The sequence below is a fragment of the Desmodus rotundus genome, chromosome 2 (genome assembly GCF_022682495.2).
Source record: "Desmodus rotundus isolate HL8 chromosome 2, HLdesRot8A.1, whole genome shotgun sequence".
In the NCBI taxonomy this organism is placed as follows: Eukaryota; Metazoa; Chordata; class Mammalia; order Chiroptera; family Phyllostomidae; genus Desmodus; species Desmodus rotundus.
This window is the reverse complement of record NC_071388.1, coordinates 164,899,076-164,924,719: the sequence shown is the minus strand read 5'-3', so window position 1 is coordinate 164,924,719 and position 25,644 is coordinate 164,899,076. Positions and strand designations below refer to the sequence as shown.

Here is a 25,644-nt window from a genome sequence, read left to right as displayed (position 1 = left end):
CCTATAGTTGACTACATTTTCCTTACGCTTAGTTTGTTACTTCCATATACAGTACTGTTCAATTGGGCTGATGGATTAACAGCTCTTTAATTGGACACAATTCCTGAAGCCCCCACATCAGGTAGTGAGAGGGTGGGGGGTACACACCTGGACTAAACTACATTCTCAGCAGTGATGGGACAGCAGTGATGAAGGCTGTTTGGCATGTGTGCTCCCCGGGAAAGGCTCTGCGCTGCTCCGACCCTCACACACTTCCACTGCAAGACAGAGTCCACTGCGGCTGCCTGAGCTGTCTGCTCGGCCTGGGGCTGCTGTGGATCTTCTTCCACACCCTGAGCTCCTTTCCTTCCCCACCTCTGCTGATTATTGACTTTTCTTTTTTTTCAATACTGCTGCCAGGGATAGTGACTCATTCCTTCCTCTAACCCCATCCTTCAGTCCCCAAAGACAAGCAAAGGGGCCCTAGTAATTTTAGTGCTTTTTGTAGGGACACTCATAGGCGAATAAAATAACTGGCACACTCTGAAAGAATTAAAACATCCTTTATAACTTAGCAGTCATTTATCCTGTCAATCTGATAGTTTCAGGCTCTCATCATTTCCAACAAGCAGGATTTAGGCCAAAGCTTCAGTATGAAGTCCATTAGGCTGCATAACCTAGGAATTCAGATGGTAATGTGAAAATGGAAGCTTTGGCCCTACTCCTAAGTAGCCCTGTAAGTCAGTCAGTCTCTCTCTCTCTCTCTCTCTCTCATTCTGTCTCTCTCTCTTACACACACACTCAGTGAATATAATTGGCTCCAGATCACTTAGGGTAGACCTGTTAAGTTATATTGGGAGAACCATGCCTAAGATACCTTTGGCAGAGATACACATTGCCACTCTACTGGTGTCTGTTTCTTTTCTTGGGTGGCGGGGAAAAACTTCCACTGCTAGAAAGATTCTTCCCAATGAGTCAAAGGTAATGCTAAATATAAAATTTAGGTCCAGAGACATCCATTATAGTGCTTTTATTCATTGGACTAAATAGCTTTTCACCATTAAGGATTTGGAAGCCTACCTAGACGCACAGAAGAGTTGAAAGCAATCTTGAGAAGGGAAGAAGTCCTTAGTGCCATTTTTCTTGTAATGGAAATGTCGGAAGAGAAATGATATGTTAACACACTCAGAATAATTAGATAACATAGAATTAAGATTCCAGACAGGGAGATAGATTATCTGTAAAGCTCTTTATAAAGTAACAGATTTTGCCTTATGACATACACCTACAGGGTGAGGCAAAAGCAGGTTTACAGTTGTTCTTATGGAAAATAATACAAAAATTGATAAATAATAATACAAGAATAAACTGTGTTTTATGTACTCACAACTATAAACATACTTTTGCCCCAACCTGTGTATTAGCTTTCCTGATACCCATCGACAGAGAATACCGGGTTCAATAATTTGTTGAGGACTACTAATATCTTCCAGTTGATGTCAGTCATTCATGGAAAGCCTCCAAATTTCCCCCGAGGGAAATTGTGAACATTGTCCTCCTGGCATCTCTGAGATAGGGTCCAAATAATAACAAGCCAATAATTACATCAGTCCCCGAATGCATCTTAAAAAACCAAGCCACATTTTGGCAGTAGTTTTCTTTCCTCCCCTGCTCCCAAGTCCTCAGGTACAAACTCAGTGACGTGCTTTAATGTCTCCTCTCCTGATACACATTATCACCTAATGAAGCAAATGAATATTTCAAGTCTGGTTATTGCCTAGTTAAATACAGAGTACATTTGACTGGATTGCCTAATGCAAAATAATGGCAACTGGTTTCCCTACACTAAAAAAGAAAAATAAAAATCTTTATGGGAGAAAACATGGTTGTTTTAATACTAACATGCCTTCAAAATCAAAGTAGACATTAGAACTGTCACCTGTGGTGTTCAACTATAGTTGAAGGCATGTCTGTCTATGTGTGCTTGTTTGGTGACCGGAAGAGAGACTATCAAAAAGTCTTAGGTTGAAGAAGATAAATAACTGATCCCTGTTTCCGCTGCTATAATTTTTTTTTGGTCTCAGTAGTAACTTGTTATTCAGCAAGAACTGTGTATACGTGGAAAAAAATGAGACTAATTTGAAGAGATTTTCATCTTTCCTTAACCATTTCTGTTAAGGTGGTTTGAATTGTTTATTGCAAGCTCGCCTCCTGACGCATAATTTTAAGGATCACAAATAAGATCAGATCTGAGGCTGTGGAACACGTTGCAGAAAAATGGACTCTGAAAGTTCATGCAGCCTGATGCATCGCTTGGGGTGGCAGCAGCAGTTCGCCTTCTAGCCCCCCGAGTCACTTATCCATGAGCATCAGAGAGGACTTCCTGTGTGTCTCGTGTGTTGCCCATGCTCTAGCTCTGTCTTTGACACACATCAGTTGGGAACTGGAATTCTCAGTTTGTACTTGTTTTCGCCTCTGCCTACAGCCAGCCTCTTCCTCTAATGCAGCATGTCCATTAAGCCCCCGTGGTTGTACGCAGGGTCCGCTTCCATGTTAGAATTAAATTTTAATAAATAAAGTGCTGCATTTGGGTTTTTCTCTTAGGAACATTCATAAACTAGCCTAATAGGAGCCACTTCTCTTCTCTGGAATCCTTTGGTTCTACATGCGTTCTGACTATGGCATTTCTGCCTCCAACCTTGGGACTTTCCTCTTGTTGGTTGTGTAAGCTTACGTGAGTTGCTTCACCTGTGTGTGTCTCAGTTTCCTCATCTAGTGAAAGAGTAAGTATCTTTGTCCCAGGAGGTTGCAAATAGATGACATCACTTGTAACCTGCCTATGGTAGTGCCTGACACAGAGCTCTCTGTGAAGATAGGGTTCATTTCTTTTACTGTCTTTATTCTCATCCCCCAGCAGGGGGTCAGCGTGGGGATGGGTTATTCAACAAGCAAAGACTAGCCCTTCCTTGCTCAAAGCTACCCTCAGTGGTGCTCTGTTCCAGCCTTCCCACACGTACATTCCTGCATCAATTGTCCCTCATGCATCTTCAGTTCATGCAAAAAATGCTTGATGCTCATCTGATCAAATTTTTTAAAAAGTGGGAGAAGCCCCTCTGTTATCCCTGCTTTCCTTAAAGCTCTCATCTGACCCCTCCTTTTCTTAGCCAAATAAACTTCTCTGAGAGAGTCACTAGTTCTACTTCAGTCCCTCCACCCGCTGGTCCACAGATGCTTGCCAACCAATACTTCATCCCACTGTTCTCTTGACTTCACTATTTTAAACAGCCTTTTTTAAAAAACTCAGTCTTTACATCTATGAATAAGGATATTCTGAATGTCCTTGAATTGCAGAACCGTAAATATGCAATGCAAGCCACATATGTGATTTTAAAAGTTCTAGTAACCACATTAAAAAGGTGAAAAAGAAACATTAGAAAAGTAAAAAGCCTCATAAAAAAAGCGAAAAACAATAATATATTGTGTGTAATCCAACATGTCCAAAATAGTATTTCAACATTTAGTCAATATGAACATTCTTAATGAGATATGTTTATTATTTTTTAATACTAAGACTATGTCCTGAGCAGTGTGGCTCAGTTGGCTTGGGTATCATACCACAAACGTAAAGGTTGCAGGTTTGATTCCCGGGCAGGGTACATGCTTGTGTTGTGGGTTCAGTCCCCAGTGGGGAGCATATGAGAGGCAACTGATCGATGTTTCTCTCCCTCTCTTTCTCCCTCCCTTTCCCTCTTTCTAAAAATAAATAAAATATTTTTTAAAAATACTAAGACTATGAAATCTGCTGTGTATTTTATACTTAGAGTCCATCTCAGTTTGGACTTGCGACGTTCCAAGCGCTCAATAGCTCCCTGTGGTGAGTGGCTATGACACAGACAGTGCAGGTCTGCACCGCCTGCCTGGGTCTCCCTGGCACCCCCTTTAACATCCAAGGCGGCTCTTAGTTTTCATTGAACGTGCCTGACTGCTTCTTCCTTGCATCTTTGCCGATTTTCCTTTCCTTCCTCTCTGTCTTCCTTCTTCCTTGGATAGGTGTTCCCCTTCCCCTGCAAAAAAACTGGTCTGCCCCAGTCCTTCTCCATCATTGTTTCCCTGCCTCTGGGCACTGAGTACCTGGTGTGTCAGGTCAAACCGGTGGAATGAGCATAACACAACACTTTCGTCAGGCCAAAAGGCGGGAACTGGAAGGAGAGGAAAAATGTTCTCATGTCCCTCTTAAACCAGCATTCTTTAGACCTGATTTCCAATGCATACTCTGAATGCTTTTGGTTCTTCCCTTCGTTCCACACTCCACCCCACCGCCCCAAACCCTTGGCTCCTGTTTTCATCCTTTGCAAGGACCAAGTTCTGCAGAATGTCCTGATGCATCATTTACTGTACTTGCCACTCAGGCTTTCAGACAGCAGCTGATCTAATTTCAATGCTTAAAAAAGTGCTCTTGGAATATCTGTGCAGCTGTCTGCGGTAGGTACGCGCAGGACGCAACGACTGATTTACTGGCTGGCAGAACATTGTGGTCGACATGCTCTCGGTCAGTTAGGCTGTTGTGTTTTTACATCAGAAGGCCTCGGAGAGCCTCCCGCAGCACACTCAGTACATCTGCCTCATGAGGAGGCGTAACACCCACACGCGAACTACTTACTTCTCAGTGTATGCCAGCTTGTTTTTATGTTTTTCCCACAGTGAATTTGGTAGTAAAAATGTCTAGCTCTAGACAGTCCACTTACTTCATCAGGCAGGTATGAGATCAGGGTACGTGGACTCTCACTGTAGATCTTTAACTTCATTCTCTTACAGGGAATAGCATGTCCACTCAGGACTGGTATTCTTTGGGGGTTGAGAGAGTATTTGCCAAATGTAGGGCTGAGGTCAGTAGATACCTTTTAAAAATCAAACAACTCATTCCTTCCCCGCTTTCATCACCGCTCGCACGTGCCGGATGGCAAGTCTTTGACTCACAAAATTAAATAGGATTATCTGGGGGTCAGGCTGCTCACCTGTTTTTAGAGATTAACAAACACCTGTTGGGACCCATTTTTTATTCACTCAGATTCTATATTAACTTTCCCTATTAAAGCATTCTTGAGATTTCTGAGTTCCTCCCTCTTTAGCTAAGAATAAATAAAAGTTAATTCCAACACTTAATGAACTAAATGATCTCTGAAAGTTAGTTATGTTCATGATTCCTTTTTCTTTGATGAAACCCTTAAATCAGTCCTCTAGTTGTGTTTTTATGTGGGCTCACTGAACCATTTGGGAGAAATTATTTGTGAAAAATTAAATAAATGAATACATTTTAAAACTCAGTACAATGCTGTGTTCTAATATGCATATTGTACATATCATCTAGTTCAAATTGGGTTACCAGAAAGACAGACTATCTTCAGATAATAGTAAATGCATAAACGTCACACTTGAGACATGGCGACTGGCCCATGTTGGTATATCTACAGATTACCACGTGTTATAAAGAAAATAAGGTGTACTGCACGTGAAAACTCCTACAGGGTCACTGTTATTTTTTTCTTTGCAATGATGGCGGCCTAAAATGATGATTAACAAGAATTTAGAATTAGTAGCAAGCTAGAGAAAGCCTCTCGCCCCATATTTTACTGCCTATTTCTCACTGGATAACGCTAAACATCAGTATAGACCATTTGGTGTCATAACCAGCTTTGGGATATCAGCCCTGTAGTGGTAGAGGAATGTCCTCTTCTGGGAACCCCTAACGCAACACTGTGGGTATGTGTGAGTGTGTGTGTACATTTATTGCACGGAGCTTCAGGACTAACCTAGTTCTCTCCTTAGCAACCAACTTCAAACGTTTCTCCGTTATAGAAGTTCAGAGAAACCCTGAGACTGTTGTAGGTGAGATGGTCTAGGCTGGAGAAAAACATAGGAGTGGACTGTCAGGATTAAGTTTTCAGGTTTGAAGTAATTCCCCGTCGTGCCCAGGGCTGTAAGACTTTAGGTTACCAAGGATGGCCGCAGGGCTCAGTGGAAAGAGCATGGACTTTGTAATAATGTAGGTTTGGGGACAAATCCTGGTTCTGTCACTTACTATGTGGTCCTGGATAAGCTGCTTAAACTCTCCTCGTCTCTACAATGATGATAGTGTATGTGTTACAGAGTTGTTGAGAGAAATAGAGGTGATGCCGAAGAAGCAACTGGCAAATGGTTTAGCGTGTAGTGGACTCTTAGGGGTCAGTAGCGATGGTGCGGTCATGCACTAATGCAGCATAGGATTCGAGAGTAGAAACCTGTCTCCTTTAATTTGGGTAAGGAATCTGCAGCCAGAAACCTCCTGTCATTAGTCCAATGTCCACTGAAGTCATCGTTTAAAAATGTTCTGCTTCTTTGAAGTCCTTTGCTATTGTTGTTTTAATACTGTGTGAGACACGCATTATAAATCAAGTCTAAATGAATGTGAGTCACGCACCATTTACAACATCAACAGAATTTTAATAACTTCATCATTTATTTTCCAAATGCAAATTTCCAGCAATTGCAGCAAATAATATTTGTGCATTGTCTTTTTATAGTAGAAATATAATTCTACATATGCTGTTTAATGTCTTCATGGGGGTCTATGTAACTGTTTTCAGATTCATATTCTTTACCCAGGAAAAGGGATTTATTTATTAAAGCATGCATGATTTATAGATTGTGTGGGAATCTATTTTGGTTCTTCTTTGTTAGGAGAATTTTGAATAATTTCATTTGTACCATGTAATTTGAACTGATAAATTGTTTTCATGCTTTATGGGGATTATTTTGTGTCTTTCTCTTAAGCATGTAGAGGTTGAAGAAAAAAATAAAAGCCCCACCATAATTAGTCAATACATAAAATGAGTTTATATATAAAGAGACATTGAAGTAGCTTAAATTTTGACAGGTTAAGGAAATAGTTCTGAATTTTTACTCAGTTTTCTAATCATTTGAAATTTGATCTCTGTTGCTTCTTAGGTTACTTGCTGGTTTCAGAAAACCATAAGAGATTTACGGGAACAAAGTCTAGGTTCGTCACTTTCAGACAACGAGGAGCTAATCCGTAAGCATGAGGAACTGAAAATAAAAGCAAAGGTAAGAGGCACATTAAGAAAATAATTGAGCCCTGGCTGGGGGCAGCTCAGTTGGTTAGAGCATCATCTCAATATGCCAAGGTTGTAGGTTCAATCCCTGGTCAGGGCACCTATAAGAAGCAACCAATGAATGTATAAGTAAGTGGAACAACAAGAAAAAAGCAAACAAAATATAACCAGAGACACTGAACTTAAGAACAATCTAACAATAGCCAGGGGGGAGTGGGGAGGGGACAGTGAGGAGAGGGGATTACAGGAACTACTATAAAGGACACATGGACAAAATCAAGGGGGAGGGAGAAGATGGGGGAGGGAGGTGGGTTCAGCTGGGGTGGGGTGCAGGGATGGGGAGAAAAGGCATACAACTGTAATTGAATAACAATAAAAATTAAAAAAAAAAAAGAAGAGAGGGAGAGAAACATCAGTGTGTGGTTGCCTCTTGTGCCCCCCCTACTGGGGACCTGGCCCACAATCCAGGCATGTTCCCCAACTGGGAATCGACCTTTTGGTTCACAGACTGGCATTCAATCCACTGAGCCACACTAGCCAGGGCTTGAAGCATTCTTTATAGGATAAGATTTTTCATCCAAACTATGGCTAGCCAATGGAGCCCCCAATCTCAATACCATCTTTAAAGATTACCAAAATATTGAATAGTTATTTAGATTAGGTCAACCCAATAGAGATGAATACTCAAACACAACTTGTTGCTAAAAAGGTTTTAAGACACTTACCATCACTTGGGACACTCGGTAATCCAATGGCAAGATAACTGGTTATTCAAGGCAGCAGGGTATCATACCTGAATCATATGGGTTGAGAGGGTCCCCATGAAGGTAAATGGCCCTGTACTCTGGGGTGATTGAGGACAGCTTTCCAGAAGATGGGGGTTTGAGGGGATGGATGAGCAGTTGGGTAGGAGAGGGTGGTGGTTTCAGAATAAGGCAAATAATGATTAGACCAGTTTGTCTATGACAAGAGTTAAAAGTCCTAGCAATGTTTAACCCAGAGAAGAGAGACTAAGGGGAGTCGTGTCAGAGGTAATACTTATTTATCCACAGTGATTCCATCAGAAAGAAATGCTAACCATACGTGATCGACACGGGGAAGGGAACTTCCTGAGGCTGTGGAAGGTGGGCCTAGGAGACCTCCAAACTCCCTTTGTTTACGATTCCACAAAGCAGACAGGGTTCAGATGACAATATCAGTTCTTGTTATATTTAAAGCAACATGAGTATAAAAAACACCTTTTCAGAGCTGGCCGAAAGGAGTGCAACTACACGGGGGAAATAATAACATTTGTGAAAAGTGGAGACTGTATAAAAAGCATGTTTGATTCAGGTCTACGAAGCCCTTTTAATTGTGAAGAAGAAAGAAACATTCTTTTAGTCTCTTTCTAGGTCCTCTGATGACTTTAGATTAAGTACTTAGTCTCCTTTTACCTATCTGCCCACTCATTACCTTTATTTATTTATCCTTAAACAATTTGGAATTACACAAACTCTTAATTCATCGTAAATCTCTGGCGTGGCCATTATCTTGCTTTCTTTCATTAGTTTTCCCTTCATTCTCTATGCCCCTCACATTCCTGTTCTCACAGACACCCACTCTACTGGGTTCAACATGTGTTTTTAGACATATCCCCTTTCCTAAAATAAGTAATAGCTATATGTTTTCAGTTTGTGTAAGCGGCACTAAGGCCTAGACCTCACCGTGTTCCTTCCCACAACACTGCCCACACCTAGTTCACATTGGTCCTACCCGGATGCATGTAATTTGGGGAAGGTCTGTTCCATAGATATTGGTGTTCTACCCCTCATAATTTTTACTGCCTCCCACTTCTTTATTCCTCCCCAATATCTGATCTCGTAGTTCCCTGATTGTTCTACTGAACTCCTGTCCCTCAGCCCTTGTGCCTAATTCTTCACTTTGGTGGCTCTATTTTTCATGCTCAATCCCTCACAGTGATTCTTTTTCATAACTGTCATTTTCCTGCTTCATCTGTCTAATGTCCTTCCTTATACCTTAAAGTATACTCTGTTCATATATTAAATGTTGGGTCTTCCCAGTGCATTACTTCCGTTTCCTCTGATTGAGGTATTCCAGTGCGTTGCTTGTGCTCATCAGCTGTCATTTTCCCCTGTGAGTTAGTGTTCCCTTAGTATGTCAGCAGCCTTGGCAGCTGAAGCCTGGGAGCTGTGAGGACTGGCACTCTAACGTGTCCCTTTCTTGTTGAGTAGCTGGGGCCATGGTGCCCCCGAGTGCAGAGGTTTCTGTTGTTACAGGTAGGGTTCCCAGTTTGCCCTCCTGCCCCAGACACCCCAGGGGAAAGGAGAGGACCCCTTGGAGGACCTGCCACTGGTGAGACTCTGGACCCTGCTTTGTTCCAAGACCATTTTCCTGGGTTATGTTCTATCCAGCTCATGTGGGAGAGACTGGGGAGGGCACACTAACAAACACGTCAGGGTGCTTATTTTTCAGATACTAGCTCTCGACTAGTCAGATTCCAGTGCTATCCTGATGTTGTTTCTCCCCTGGTTACTACTGGGCTAAGCTTCCCAGATTTCCCACTGCTAGACTACTACTCTTTATCCTGAAAAGCTACATTGACCAACAGTGATGAGGCAGTGGTGAGAGGAAGCATCGTGTCAGAAAGTGCTCCCCTGGCTTTATCTCCTGCCTGTGGCATCTGGCCTTATTCTAGTCCAGATGGCCTGTGACCCTGACATGGAGATGCAACCAGCTTTGGGCTCCTCAAGGAAAGTTCTCTTTTCTATAAACTTTACTCTCACTTGTTCTTTACGGGAAGGACCAGCTACATGATTTATAGGGATCAGTACAAAATGAAAATATAGAGGTTTTCTTTAAAAATTATTGGGACTTTGTCCTGGCTGGTGTGGCTCAGTGGATTGAGTGCTGGCCTGAGAATCAAAGGGTCGCTGGTTCTATTCCCAGTCAGGGCACATGCCTGGGTTGCAGGCCAGGTCCCCAGTTGGGGGAGCACAAGAGACAACCACACACTGATGTTTCTCTCCCTACCTTCTCCCTCTCTTCCTCTCTGTCTAAAAATAAATAAATAAAATCTTTAAAAAAATAATTGGGATTTCAATGTGGCAACAGCAGCACATTAACCCAAGCATGGGCCCTGTGCTCAGAAGGGCCCCCTGTGGTGGCCCAGGTCACTGGACAATGATGCTGTCCCGTTTTCAGTGTTAAGAATTCTCGAAGGACCTAGTCACCTTTGATGGTTAAACATTTTCCTTAACTGCTTTACTAACCTCTTCCCACCTGGACTAGCAAGTTTTCTAAAAAGAGAGATTATATTGCTATACCGGGTTGCATCTCTGTGGAAAAAACAGTTCCTGCTGTCACCTACTATGCAATCTTGGGTACGCTTGACCTCTCCGAATAAGGAGGAGCATGGCTTTGAAAACTCAATTAGAAAATATTTGTGAAAATATCCACATTTTAGTAGTGGCACCAAAAATGTTTTCTTCCCCAGCCATGATGTAAGCGTTCAAATTGTTTTCATCTGTGGTTTTGCAACAATCTCATTCCTTGTTCTTAGAGAAGGATTCCAATTCTATGTGTCAGACAGGAAGTGGCATATTATGTTTGGGACTTTTATTTGGGTGTGAGTATGAGGAGAAGAAGGGGGACTGCTCCTTTCACAGGAGCTGGGGATTCATTAGTGAAACTCAAGTAAATGATCTAGTGACACCGGGAAAGTAGGTGTCCCTGCTTCCCACAGCTAAACCAAACAGCAGGGACTGTTCTGCATTGCTTGTTAGTCCACTTACTACGTTCTTTCTTTATATATATATATATATTTCTTTACAAAAATATGAGGGGATGACAGGAACTACTATAAAGGACACATAGAGAAAATCAAGGGGAAGGGTGGAGGTGGGGGAGGGAGGGGTGTTCAGCTGGGGTGGGGTGGAGGGATGGGGAGAAAAGGCACACAACTGAAATTGAATAACAATAAAAAATTAAAATAAAAAAAGAAATCAAATAAGCTGTAGTATTGAAAAACTGATTACCCTCAGGAAAAAAAATATATATATAGAAGATGCCTCTATCATTTCTTGCTGGAATAAATTTCTTTGGAATGCATTCAAATAAGACATCTGGCAACTTTCCTATCTTTTAATACTTGTGATACCTTATTCAGAATGTGCTGAAACATGTGAACTAAAGGATTTTTAATACAACTTTTGACTATGAGTAAATGTATTAAATTTTATATTCTTTACTAAATATGAAAAAATATTTTCATTTTACAAGTGTTTAATAAATAAAGAAATAGAAGACATGGATGATTGTAAATTTCCCTTTGGTTAAGAACCTTCAATGCTCTTAGATTGTATCATGCATCAGTTTGATGCCCCAAGGCTTGAGTTCAACCTTTGGAGCTCAGAGTTAGTTGTGGGATGTATTAAAGTAATATGTAAACAAACACTTTCTTATTATCGTCTTTGAGGAAGCATAATCATTCCCTTTTCCACACATCAAAAACGATGTCCACATAAAACAGCCTTCTGAAACCAACCTGTACTTGTGTTGGGAGAGAAACTTTCCCTCTGCCAGTTTGGGTCCAGTGACTGGGGGCCTGCCAATTAATTGACAATAGATAGATTAACAGAAATAGACAGGTTTATTTTCACACATGCACCTGGGAGCTCCTTATAATGGAAAACTTGTATAATAGCCCAAAGTAGAGGTAGATATATATAAATAAAGGGGACTTTTAGTGCCTCGGTGGGTGAGCATGGAGGGTTCTCGTGAGCCTTCTGATGCTAATGGCATGGGCAGGCTGCCTTCTTCCTGCTGGGAGTTTCCCAGTGAGAAGGTTTATGGCAGCTGAATCTGCACTTCTTGGTACTAAGGGTCAGTCTTCTTTCACCCAGGAAACTCCCTGGGAAGGGGTCCATGGTGTCTGTATTTTTAGGAGACTGCTTACGTTTAAGTAATATTTTTTCTGAAGCTGCTGGTTGTTCAGACATTTTCAGTTTAAAGTAATTTTCAGACCACAGTGGTGAGTGCTGAATCCCATGGTTAGGCCAGGCCCTTTGTTGCTAATGCACATAGAAGCACCTGGAGGCTTTGAAAAAACACTGAAGTCTGGATCTCATGGTCAGAGATTCTGTGTAGTGGGGGCATTAGAAATTTTTTTAAAGATATTTTATTGATTATGGTATTACAGTTGTTCCATTTCCCCCTTTTATTCCTCTCCACTCTGCACCTCTCTCCCACCAGCATTCCCCCACCTTAGTTCATGTCCATGGGTCGTACATATAAGTTCTTTGTCTTCTCCATTTCCTACACTATTCTTAACCTCCCCCTGTCTATTCTGTACCTACCATTTATGCTTCTTATTCCCTATACCTTTTCTCCCACTCCCCACCCCGCCCCCGCTGATAACCCTCCATGTGATCTCCATTTCTGTGATTCTTTTCCTATTCTAGTTGTTTGCTTAGTTTGTTTTAGTTTTAGTTTTTTAGGTTCAGTTGCTGTGAGTTTGTTGTCATTTTACTGTTCATAGTTTTGATCTATTTTTTCTTAGATAAGACCCTTTAACATTTCATATAATAAGGGCTGCTTTTTAAATTCATCAGCCATCTTAAACTGTTGAAGTTTTGGTGAAAAAACCAATTCAGATTTCCCACTGCTAAACAAATGTGGAATATCTGGCACTATCAGGTGCAGCATTCCACACAGATACAGCAGCTCTTGGCTGGAGCCTGGTATAGCTGTTTCCTTTAGAAAAAGGCCTGTGTACTCCTGCTTGCCCCAGGCCTCACCATTCCTCTTTACCTACCTTGCTTTACTTATTCACATTGTGTGCCTGACCCCTGTGAGCATTTGGGTTTGAGATGTATTGGGCAATAAGGTACCGTCTGAAATGAGTAGTATCTTCAACTGGTTTTCATTTTACAGGATTACTTTGGAAATAATGTGAGTGATAAGAATGGAAGGGAGTGATACTGAAGTCAGGAAAGTCACTTAGAGAACTATTGCAGTTTGAAGAAGGCATGATGTCTTTTTTGAATGGAGGTGATTAATCCCCGTTTTAAAGACTTTAAGGAGACTTGGAGCCTTGTTACTCAAAGTGTGGCTCCCAGGAGCAACACTGGCAACATCTGGAAGTCTTAGAGATGCAGAATCTCAGACTCCACTCACCAAACCTATTGGATCCGAAAGTGCATTTTAGGCCAGAGTATTTAAATTGACTGTACAGTTTAAGAGGCACCGGCTGTGAGGTTTCCCCATACATTTCATGAATTAATTCTCATAGATGAATATATATTGTTCATAACGTCCTTGATTAAAAATAATCTTTGACGTTCTGGAAGAGAAGCCAACTAAAAATGGTGTATAGAAACATCATCTTCAATGTTTTAATATAGTAGAGTTCACATTCCTCAGATTCAAGATTAAAACCATCATCCATGATTCATTATGTAATCCAATTTTCCAAGTCATTGAAAATATTTTCCAGTTGTTGCTGAGTGATTTCATAAATTGGATTTGTGATCTGAGCCTCAAGTTTCTTCAAATAATAGTATTTAGAGGTCTTAAAACATGCCAGTTCTTAGGTGCCACAAAATCTTTATCCAGAGGAAAAAGTCGGGTTTAAAGTTACAAGATATTTATAACTATGAGATAAAGAAGTAAAGCAGAATCTCTTGTAAATTTATTTGAATAATCTAAATGCATAATTATCCCCATCGAACCACTACCAGAAAGTTGCTCTTTGAAAATATGTTTACTGGTTTATTTTTATGATTATATGATATATCCTAATTTTAGAAAAGAGGAAAAGACATGCTCTGGCCACGTGGCTCTGCTGGTTGGAACGCTGTCCCATGTGCCAGGGTCGGGGATTCGGGCCCCAGTCAGGGCACATGCAGGAGGCAACTGATGAGTGCACGGAAGGTGGAACAACAAAATCAACGTCTGTCTGTCTGTCTGTCTCTCTCTCCCCTCCCTCTCAAATACATTTTTAAAAATTAAAAAAAAAGAAAATACGTAAGACTGAAGAAAATTAAAATCAGTGTATGGGTGTGTAAGAAAATGAAAAGGAAATGTAAGACATACAAAATATGGAGTATTCCAGATTGTGTGTTTGTGTATGTGTACGCCGTAAGTGTGTGTTTATATATGAAATCGTGTATGTGTTGTTTTGCAGTGCGATTTTCCAGTTACCATTATATCACAAGCATTTCTCCATTCAAATGCATAATTTTAAATGTTCTTTAATGATTGCATATTATTAAACCATGTTGCTATGTCACACATTATTTGAGGCAGCAACATAGTATCTCAGAATATGGCAGTGGAGTGAATGGTATACTCCTAGGGCCTGGAGTTAAATCCCTGCCTCTCTGCCGATTTCTGATGCACTATGCACAGATTTGCTGTGTACCTGAACCTGGGCTTTCACGTCTGTGAAAGAGGGTAACAACTGTATCTAATTCATACAGGTCTTGCAAGGACTAATTATGTTCTCATACAACAGTACTCAGCACAATGCGGTGCACAACACAACCACAAGATCACTTGGGCTTTTTCTGTTAAGCGGTGGTTAAACAAACATGGCATTCCTTAGCATATTCTCTATATAATATCATATCATCTGCAAATTTCCCCATCCGTATTCATTTGTCTCAGGCTCATCTGTCTACTTGTAAAAAACCGTTCTTTGAATGTATTCCAAACCAGTGCTTTTCCAACTCTAGTGCACTCGTGAATTCCTTGGGGATCTTAAAATGCAGATCCTGCTTCATCAGGTCTGGGGTGGGGCCTGCATGTCCGCATTTCTCACAAACCACAGTGTAATACAGATGCTGTTGATCCGTGGGCCTAACTCGTGTAGCACAGGCTGTGAAGGAAAGAACTGCGGATGAGTGAAAACCTGTTAAGTGACGGAGTCAAAAGAAGTATTGGGTCCTTGTAAGAACTGGGAAGGTTTAAGGCTAAAGAAAGCTTTGAGTCTCTTAAGGTACAGACATGATTGTCTGAACTTCATACTTGGTTTCTGTCTATGTTTGCATTCATGCCTGGACCCATTACTCAGGTAACTGAAGATCAAAAAACAAGTATTTAAATTTTCCGATTGCTCCTTTTTAAGAATAGAAATATTTCCTCAGGAATAGCATTTACACAACCTATTTAGTACAAAAGGGGGGCTACTTATAGGTCTCCTGAGTGATTCAGGGAGTGCATAGCAAAATCTAGAGTCCTTATAATAGTTTCTGGGTTGTCCAAATATTTTCCAAGCGCTTTACAAACACTGCTGAGCTATTCATTTCTCATTGCGGCACACAGAACCATGTGTAAAGAAGCTGACCATTCTGCTACTTGAATTTCCATTACATTTCCAAATTTCTTCACTGAATAAATGTGAAAAAATGGTAAAACCACTTTAAAACATATTGCTTCAGTAAATCAGCTCACATCTCTGATGGTTATAAGGAAAACCTATAAAATGAAGCACAGTTTCTTTTACAATGTTTTACGTAATTTAAAAAGTAAAGTGGGATCTGACTATGAAATGTCTCCAGGCAGAAATTAAATGGATCTCCAAACAGGAAAGACACCTGCGTTAGTGCATTTCAATTCCTCTGTCTTTATTTTGGTGAATAAATTGTTTTACTTGTCTGATTTTTTAATGAACTTCCCAATTAAAAGCACACGTCACTTTTTCTCACAGAACATAAATTAGAAACAAGTTCATTAGAAACAGACAAATCGGTGTATATAGATCGGATTTGCCTGCAAGCATTGGGAAAATCTGCAAAATAGTGGAATTTTTGCATTGGTAACCCTGCTACAGGCTTAACTTGTGGGTTAATTTAAAGCTTAGTGAACCATATGTTTTCGTTCCCAGGAAAATTTGATTCAGAAAGTCCTTTGGAAATACTTATGCCCATCTAAGAAGGGGATGAGTTAAGAAAGCAAATAAAGGCTATTGTACTTTATGATCACTAGGTTTAAAACTACCTACTTTGGAATCTTTACCAGCTTGCTAAGTTTAAATACTTGGTAAAATTTTTTCTTTGTTAGTTTTTGTAGTTATGACTTGTATAAAAATTCTTCATATAGACTCTTTCTTCTTCTCTTTCTCCTCCTCCTTCTCGAGAACTATTATTTGCCAGCCCTTAAGTAAAAATTCCCTCAGAGCCTGCCTTTTCATACTACCGTTATTACAACTCAGGGTGATATTGCCATCATAATAGTGCTAGTGAAATTGAATCTACTTGAACTGGGCACCTGAGAAGGCATTTTCTCATGGCTTAACATAGTCTTACAACGAAATCCCTTCAAATTTCCTGTGCTACGTCAGTGTCTGTCTCTGGTTGGTGACAGCCAATGCCATGGCCTCAGACTTCCTTGATGTTCTTTACTCCAAAGGCCTTCACGTCAGCCTCCGTGCATGTGGCCACACGTGGTTCCACACGTCTCCCGAAACCGCTCTCATCGCACCCCCTCTTCTTTCATCTCCCCCTGGCTTCCCTCCTTGTCCTATTCAGCGTGGGCCAAGGCTATTTGTGAGTAAACGCAACCACCCATTGCTGTTTCTTCCTCCGTCTGAAAGAAGATGAAACAATTAGAATAATGTATCTGATTAGCTCTATGTAAAAAGTAAATGATTTATTACCAGTTAGCCTTAAAAATTCCTTTCTTTATCATATGTTAATTCTTCGCTCCATTCTCCATAACAACCAGTTCAAAACTTTCATGCTGTAAAAGAATTCTCAGGCTTTTAAAAAATTCTCAAGCTTTACTTAACCTCAGAGTCACTTAGTCATTCATACCAAATAAACCGCTTGACTTTTCTCCTCTCTGGCCTTTTTTTCCCCTACTCGTGTTCTGTTTACTTTCAATTCCCTTTTTCCAAATTTAAGCCTTTATCCGCTTTCTAAATTCCTCTTTTCCCATCTCTGTATTTTGTCTCTTTTCATTCTTAACATCTCACTTTTCAGTTACTCTGACTTCTTCCTTTGATTGTATTTTAATCTCTCACAAAATAGAAAACAAAAACATTGCAGCTCAACCCTTAAGAAGCTAATCCACATTTTTCTTGACTATTATAGTAATAGGTTGAATCATGTCCCCCAACGTCCATATGTTGAAGTCCTAGCCCCCCAGTATCTCAGAATGTGATCTTACTTGGACGTAGGGTTATTGCAGCGGCAATTAGTTAACATGAGGACATCAGGGTGGACCCTCATTAAATATGAATAAAAAGGGGGAAATTGGAACACAGAGGCAGACACACATAAAGGGAGATGTTGTGAATAGACATGGGGAGAAGCTGGCCATCTTCAAGGCCTGAGAGCGGCCTGGAGCAGGGCCTTTTCCCACAGCCCTCAGAAGGAACCAACCCTGTTCACTCCTTGATTCCAAACTTCTAGCCTCCAGAACAGTGAAAAAAAGAATTTCTGTTGTTCAGGCCACTGAGTGTGTGGTATTTTGTTACCACAGCCCTAGGAAACTACTACAACTATTTCATTGTCTGCCTCCTTGGCCTCCCTCTGGCTACCCGCAGCCCCACATCCTTTCCTGCTTTCTGAGAAGCTTCTCTTTCTCAAGTGACTGGTGGCTTGAAGCTTTCTAGGCATTTGTCCTCTGAGGTGCTACTTCCTCTAGTTCTTCCATCTTTGGGATGATGCCTTCAAAATCTTTCACTGCCACCTCTTTCTCCATTCTCACTCTGCATGTGGTGCCTAATCTTTGGTGCTTTTCTCATTTCACATGTTCTTCACTTGGAGTTGTTTTTATTTAAATTGTTATTCAGTTACAGTTGTCCCCATTGTCCCCCCATTGCTCCCCCCTGCCCCATCCAACTCCCCTCCCAAAGAGAATCCTCACCCCCTTGTCCTTGTCCATGGGTCCTGTGTACATGTTCCTTGACTTGGGCCTTTCCCTTCTTTCCCCCGCCTCCCCCTCCCCTTCCCCTTTGGAGTTGTTTAAGCTCATGATGACAATGTTACTTTCATCTTGCTGATTTCTAGACACTTCAAAAAATCTCCAACTTCTATATCTTCTCTCAAATCCACTCTTCTTTTTAGAAAGTCCTATTAAAGACATACATATTAAATTCTTACTAGTACTCCTAACTCAACTAAAATCATTCCTTTTCCTGTTTTCTTTCTTGGTCAAATTCATTGCAGTCCTTTGGCCAACCAGGTTAGAGAGACTTCAGGGTCACATTAGAATCCTCACTCTTCCTCTTCCCTCACTTTGCTCACCTCTCAGCTTTAGTCAGTTCTCACCTGCTTACCCCCTTCTCATCTCACCCAGGACCACACTTTAGTTGGGTTCTCAGAATCCTTAATTGAGACTATTACAATTATGTTGTGTAGTAATAGGAATCTGAGCCTACAAACTACACTATTTGCATGAAATATTGCTTCTTTGTTTAAAATTTTTCTTTTCATTCAATATTAGCTTGATTCTGGCCTTCCGTCCTCTGACCGGTGGGACAGCCGATCTCCACTGTTACTGAGGCTCCCCTCTCCCCAGGGCGTTGCCTGTGTTCCTGGGCCCACGCAGCACCACAGCACTGTAGTCTCAGTCTGCTCTGGTTCCCTCTGAAACAATCGCTGTGTCAGCCTGGATGGAGCCTGCAGTTTCAGCGGCTCTACTGCTTCTGTGCCTGTTTGGGGTCCCAGGCTGGCCCAAGTGTCAGTCCCTGAAGGAAACACACAGCCATCCCCAGGGAAGCCTCATGGCACTGCTCTGCGAAGACCATGCGTCTCCACACACCTCATCTTACACCTCACCTTCTCACCGTGCTAGCCGGACCTCCCAGTCTCTCGTGGCCCCTCACCCTTATCTGCTCCTTTATCACAATCTATCATAATGTCTTCAATTGACTCAGTCTTTTTGCAAAGGGCAGGAAGGGAAGTGACACACAGGTAACTTCTGCTTTTGGTCTTAATATAAACTTCACTAAGGCAAAAGAAAATATGTATTGTCTTCTTAGAACACGGTCAGATAACACAATATAGGAAGAACACGATAAATAATCCAGCCACATGCCCAACTGGCAACTGAGCTTTCAGTCTTTCCATTTGACAATAATTCTTTATGATGTCATCAAAGTTACCTTTGGGCAAGCTGAGACCAGGCCTTTTTTCTCTCAAGCATCTCCAAGTACAAACTCTCATGGAATTTAAATACCTCCTGCCCTTTGCCTGCTCCCCAGTCTATAAGTCTCCCCAGATCCAATTTTGAACTGTTTATCATTCCCGTGCCTACCACATACTTCTTACCACTGAGTCTTTGGTTAGTCTGAACCCTCAGCATAGAATTTCTTTTTCCTTATTTTCTTTTCCTTCTTGTTCAAAGTTAGTAACAAATTATAGTATTAAAGTTGACATGGGAAGAATAAAGCCAAAGACAGATATAGCCTGAAGTCAGTTTGGTTACCAAAGAGGACAAGGAGTTGAATGAAAATAGAGTGTACTATCAAAGTGAAATCGGAGGTAAAGTATTGCCTGAATGAAGATTTCATTTCTAGGAGAGGTTGAAACTGTAGTTAGTCTTGGTTTGGTGACATGGGGCTTAGCATAGGTAACTCTGTTTTGGGCCTGTTCTCTTGTTTTCAAAAGAAGTCAGTACTTTGGGCAGAGAGGGTCTTTCTAAAGCTCTCAGTCTCCATTCTAACCTAGAGTGAACCTATTCAGATCTTTGTTGACAACCTTGAGTCTCAGCGTCGGCACAGATTTCTTCTCTAGGAAGTTTTTTGATCCCTTTAGCACTTATCATTCTCTCCTTTTCTCGCTCAGCATTGGTTATTGCTCAGTTAAAGAATCTTCCCACCCTTCCTGTCATTTCAGCCATTCACATGTCTGATTTCTCTATATGTCAGTTTTCCCCACAGCTGTGAATTTCTCAAAAATAAGGGCATATTCTTTTGGATTTCCTGGAGCACCCAGTAAGGGGTTTAAGATAATGAAATTAAACATACCTAGTGTTGTTACCAAACAGAAGTGGGGTTTGGCTGTCCACTGTCACCAAAAGGCAAACTCTAGAGGCAGAGACTGGTGAGAAAAGAAAAAGGGTTTTATTTGGATGCTGAACAATCTGGGAGAATGAGGGACTCCCCATCTCAAAGCTCATCTCCTCTGCAAAACCCAGACAAAACCTACCTGTCTTCAGTAAAACCAGAACTGAAGGCAGTGCCCAGAATTCTTGCTCCATTTCAAAGTACCATCCTTTGGAACCTGTGGCGGCTGCTAAGCTGTCATCCAGGTAGCTTAGCTTGTTCCCAGTAGCTGTTCGGCTTCAGGTTTTCCCCCACCTCAGAGGCTGTGGCTTCAGAGCCACAAAGTCAATTACTCCAAGGGCAGAGAGAATGTGAATGTACCAGTGAATGTTCCACCAGGTCTGCAAGAGAAAGAGAGGGGGAGAGAGAGAGACAAAGACAGAGACAGACTCCCCGCTGGAGGCCATGGGCCACATGCCTGCTAAGGTCACATAGCCCATGGGAGGACAGGCCAGTGCACGGTCTGAGTGCAGGTCCCAAGCAGCCCATGAGGAGCAAGAGAGGTATTTTTTGTACCCTGAGTATATATTAGTTTCAGGTATGGGATGGACCAATGCTTTTCTCAGTCAGAATGACCAATTAACTTCCTAAAGTTTCATGCAGTTGGATGGGTCCACATCCCAACCAATCCCTTCTTTCCCCACATTAGACTGACAGGCCTCTTTGGCCCAGCACCTCCCCTGCCACCATTTTAACTTCTATTGTGCCTGCCTTCCCCTGGTCCCACATCCATTCTGGTACCAGAAGCGGGTAGGAAGGGGTAGGAAGACTTTTCCCCTCTTATCCAATTATTTTGCTAGCCTTGCACATGCTCAGTGTAGGAACTTCCTCCTGCCGCCATCTTACCTGGGGGTGGGGGAGCATGTGCTTGGTTACGGGACAATGCAGCCCCACCTGCAGGACCTGCTGCTGTCTCGCCATGGCTCCGGGTGGTTCACAGTCTCCCCCAGCAGCCCCTGTTGTTCCCTGCCCTCGGCCTGTTTCCAGCAGTCTGGACAGGCTTTCTACCCATATCAGCATTTGCTGGGTCAGTGGATGACTCCATGGAAAGGAAGCTAGCAGCAAAATGTTACCCTGTTTGGCCCTTGCTGGACTTGTAAACTGCTGTTGTTTATAAGTGACTTTCAGTTTGTCTGGGAAGTCATGAGTCACTCTCAGGATTACAGAGTAAATAAAATGCTGTGGGAAGATTCTTTGTTCTGCAGGAACAGAGAAATGACAGACAGAACTTGACGAAAGGTGGCCGCAGGGCTCACGGGTTAGGAGGAAAGCAGTCTGAGTCACTGGAAGGGTGGTGCCGGCTCTTTGGAATCTTCGTAAAACTCGTGTTTGTGACAGGGGATTCACTGCATTGTCAATCCAGAGATTCAAGTTCACCCTGTGAAAGGGTTCCCCATCAGTGAATTAACACGTCCATCACCTCACATGTTTATCTTTTTGTGTTTATATGAGAATATTTACATTCTATTCTATTAGATTTCAATCACACAGCACAGTATTATCAACTACAGTCCGCACATTCTCACTCACACGTTCTCTTGTTTCTCGTGATCTCACTGCTATCCTGGGGAATGAGCCTCCTCTATCTTTGCCTGGCTAATTACTACAGGATATCACGAGTCACGCTGCTTGCAATCCTGAACCCTACCCCCTGCACCATGTTCTCAAATGACACAGTGGTTTTATTTTATTTTTACTTTTAAAATTCAATCCAATCATGTCACTCCAGTGGCTTCCCACTTATCCCAGAGTAAAAGTCTTCAGTGTTTACAAGCCCCTGCTGGCATGGCCCCCCGGCTCTGCCCTCACAGAGCGTCTCACTGCTGCTCCCCCTGCTTCCTCCTGCCTTACTCAGTTCCACTGCGCTGGTCTCCTGGCCCTTCCTCCAACCAGGCAAGCAAACTCCCACCTGAGGGCTTTCACTCTAGCTGTGTTCTCAGCTTGGAGAGCTATTTCTCCAGGGATCCACCTGGCTCATCCCCTGACTTCCCAATCACCACGTTCAGTCCTGCATGTGGACTCCTGCCCTGCTTGGGACCCATAAGTCCCCTAACCTGTTCTACTTGTCTTATGCTACAGCTTTATCACCTTCCAACAAAGCAGGTTATATACTGATGTATCGTCCATTAGTTATAAACACAATAAAATACATGGTGCGCCACCACCACCACTAACTTTGCAGTCCCTCCTCGCTCCACTACTGTATCCCCTGGCCTGGGCGACCTGTTTGGAAGAATGCTTGGCATAGCATAGGCTGGCCCATAAATACCTGTTGATTAAATGAACAAATGACTGTCTCATAGTTTTTGTTGCTCTAATAAATGGGATCTTTATTAGGGAATATAATTAGCTATTGTTATATAGCAGTGATTTTCAGCCAGTGTGCTGCAAGAATTTTTAAAACATGCAATATGTGAATGGACACTGAATTTTATTAATGCTTTTTTCTGCATCTATTGGGATTATCATATGGTTTTTCTCTTTTATTTTATCTGGTGAATTGGCATTTCTTTTTAAAAATATATTTAATTACCCTTTTACCTTATATTCCCATGGTTTAAGAAAATTAAAAGTGCATAATGCCTATAGTAAAAAGTTTCTCTCTCACCTCTGTTTCTACCTTGCCTTCACCCCAGTCCCACTCTAGGCCCATCAGCTGCAACTCCTGCCCATATTTAAAATCCTATAAGAAGACTTCCCAGATTCCCCACATCAGATTTCTCTTTCCAGCCAACACTTGTTGTGTTTTCTACTTGAATTTATAATTGTCTCTTTTGTATTACTTAGGTGTTCTGAAGAGGTGCTAAATAACGCTTTTTAGATTGCGTCACACTCAGTGTAGAGGAGGTATAACGTGCCCAGCCCACTATCATTTGCCTGCACTGCAATGGGTCTGCCCTTCAGAAGATAATTCCAGTTTTGGGGGGGGTTCCCCTTGTATAAACCACTCCCCTCCATTTATAAATGTGATCACACAGAAACTATTCTAGGTCTATCGTTACTTATTCATTGAATATTTTAGTCCAATGGTTATAAAATTTGACTGATTATAAAATTATTTTTTCCTAATTTCAAATAAAATGCTTCAGATTTTTAAAAATACATATTCTCTACCCTACCAATAATAATTGTGACTCAGTGGATTATTGGGGTAGGTGTGAAAATGTTTTTAAAAATTTCCCAAGAGATACTGATAGCCAGATTTAAGAACCATTTTCTAGTCTGTATCTGATGTTCATTGTGGATAAAATATGTCTGTATGGAAGGTACCCAGCCATGTACTATGAAAAAAAGAGACATTTATTGAAGAAGATACAAGATACAGGAAACATTGTACACAGGACAATGATGCCTCAGTCCCCTTCAAAGCAGTCACCTTGGGACCTCACTGAGTTCTCCTAGTCACCATTAGATGCCCCATCATATTTCCCTGAATCTCATTGATGGTCTGAAACTCTTCCCTTTCAAAGGTGATTTTAGTTTTGGGAAAAGCCAGAAGTCGTAGGGCGCCAGATCTGGCCTATAGGGTCTTAGTCACCTGGGTGATTAGAGATTTTGCCAAAAATCTCTGCAGGTGATGTGAGGCATGAATGGGCGCATTGTCATGATGAAGCTGCCAATCTCCAGTTGCCCACAGCTGTGGCCTTCTGAATCATCAGAATAGTTTCCATGGAGGAACGTTCATGGTTAACACAAAATTTGATGCAGATTTATTGCTCTACTTGCTCAGTCATTTTGAATGTAATGGCCACACAGTACACATGCTCACTCAACCACCCCCACTGACTAGTACAGCAAGGTCATCATTGTTCACACATGCGCATTCCAGTCCACTCTCCTTGGCTGCCAGGTTACACTGATGTCATGTAAACGATTCTCATTATGTTAACAATGGCTCGACTTTTTCCAGACAGACCTCTTATATATGGATTCTACCCACCTTCGCAACTTAATCTACTTTATTTAGGGAAATCTTCAAAAGAAGTGAACAATGAAACTTAATAATCTCCCCACAATTGTATTATTATATGTTGAGCTCTTGAAGATAACTTTAATAGATCACCTAGACAATGAAAAAGTAAGTCCTTTGGACGCATCAACATAAACCGGGACCATGTTGTCAGCCAGTGGCACAGTCCGATTGTAGACACATTGCGTTAGATGAAAATAATTTGGTGAGCTAGACTTTTATTCATTTCAATTAAAAATAGAAATGCAAAACCCCCAAATATGGCTGTGCTTCTTACTCAATCAACTTAAAGGAAATGTGATTAAGAGAAACAAGAAATCTAAGAAAAACAACAAGCACAAGACACTAAAGAGAAAAATAACGATTCTTGGAAAACAAATCTTGAGAAAATTTTTTCTATGTAAGTAAATTTTTATCTAAAACCTATATTGAACTACATACAGAAGGAAAAAGTAAATGCATCGATGCTTCAATCATTTTGAAGACTTGCTCATGAGTGCAATTTGTTATGCTTTCATTTTATTTAAGAACTTTATTCTGCCACACATCTGTTTGCTTCAGTATTAGCGGCAAGCACCCTGCTCTGCGCAGCTGAAGTGGCCAAGCGCTGAGCAGAATAAGGGACACAAGACACTCCCCAGATGGGTTCTTTTTTTTTTTTTCCTGCAACTTTAGGAATAGTTGTATGGATTGAGAAAAAAGAAAACAGCAACTGTTACACTATTACTCAAAAATTACTTTGATGATAACTGTCATTTGTATTACAGACTGTCAGTCCCAACCCTGATAGGTTAACTTAGGGAAAATGCAGCTAACACCCCACATTTTGGTAGGGCCTAAAATCCAGGAATGTGAAGCACGGCCAGTTCATCACTGAATTCACAGACGATTGACGAGATGAGCAGAAGCCCCTGTAAAGTGCTGGTGGCTGCCACGCACTGCAGGGAAGAGGCTCAGAAAAGCAAAATGCCCAGCTTGAGAACACTTACGGAGTTTGCAGTAAAAAATGTACTTCTAGTTCCAGTCTCTGCTCTTACCTACAAGCTCTCCTTGATTCGAGAGCTGTGACTCTGTCTTATGGCCAGGAGGTGAAATACCATACTTCTTTCATCTCTAGGTGACACACAGTTCTTCCTGTTTGCAATCTGCACCTTTGCCGAAATGCATCACAGTAAGAGCAGAGTTCCAGTGGTCTGTGGGCGCCGAACTCTGCCCTCCTGTAACAGTGGAATGAGACCCATCTCTCCTGTATGGCCCTTGTTTTGTGTAAGTCGAGGTAGAAGTGCCTGGGCAAGGGCGCATGAGAGGAAGCTGCGGCTCAGTTTGCAGTCCAACTCAACATAATCACTTTCAGCTCTTCAAGGGCTCACTGCATTCTTCAAAAGCATAAACATTTCTTTTTAAAAATGCCTGCTCAAAACTCACTTTTAAATGTTCCTGGATGAAAATTGCCAGGTTTATTTTGTTAGTACCATCTGTTATGGCAATCATATAAACTTCTAGGATTTTGTGTCACTGAGTTCATTCTCCTGGAT

General features: G+C 41.6%; 1 protein-coding gene across 4 annotated transcripts in view; it reads left to right on the top strand.

Moving 5' to 3' along the window:
- Nucleotides 1-25,644, top strand: part of CCDC141 (coiled-coil domain containing 141) — a 149,840-nt gene that overhangs the window by 49,324 nt on the left and 74,872 nt on the right. For all 4 annotated transcript variants that reach the window (XM_045196305.2, XM_045196304.2, XM_045196306.2 and 1 more), the window contains one exon: nt 6,964-7,080. In XM_045196305.2, coding sequence (XP_045052240.2) covers nt 6,964-7,080 — 117 coding nt within the window. The remainder of the gene's footprint in view (nt 1-6,963; nt 7,081-25,644) is intronic.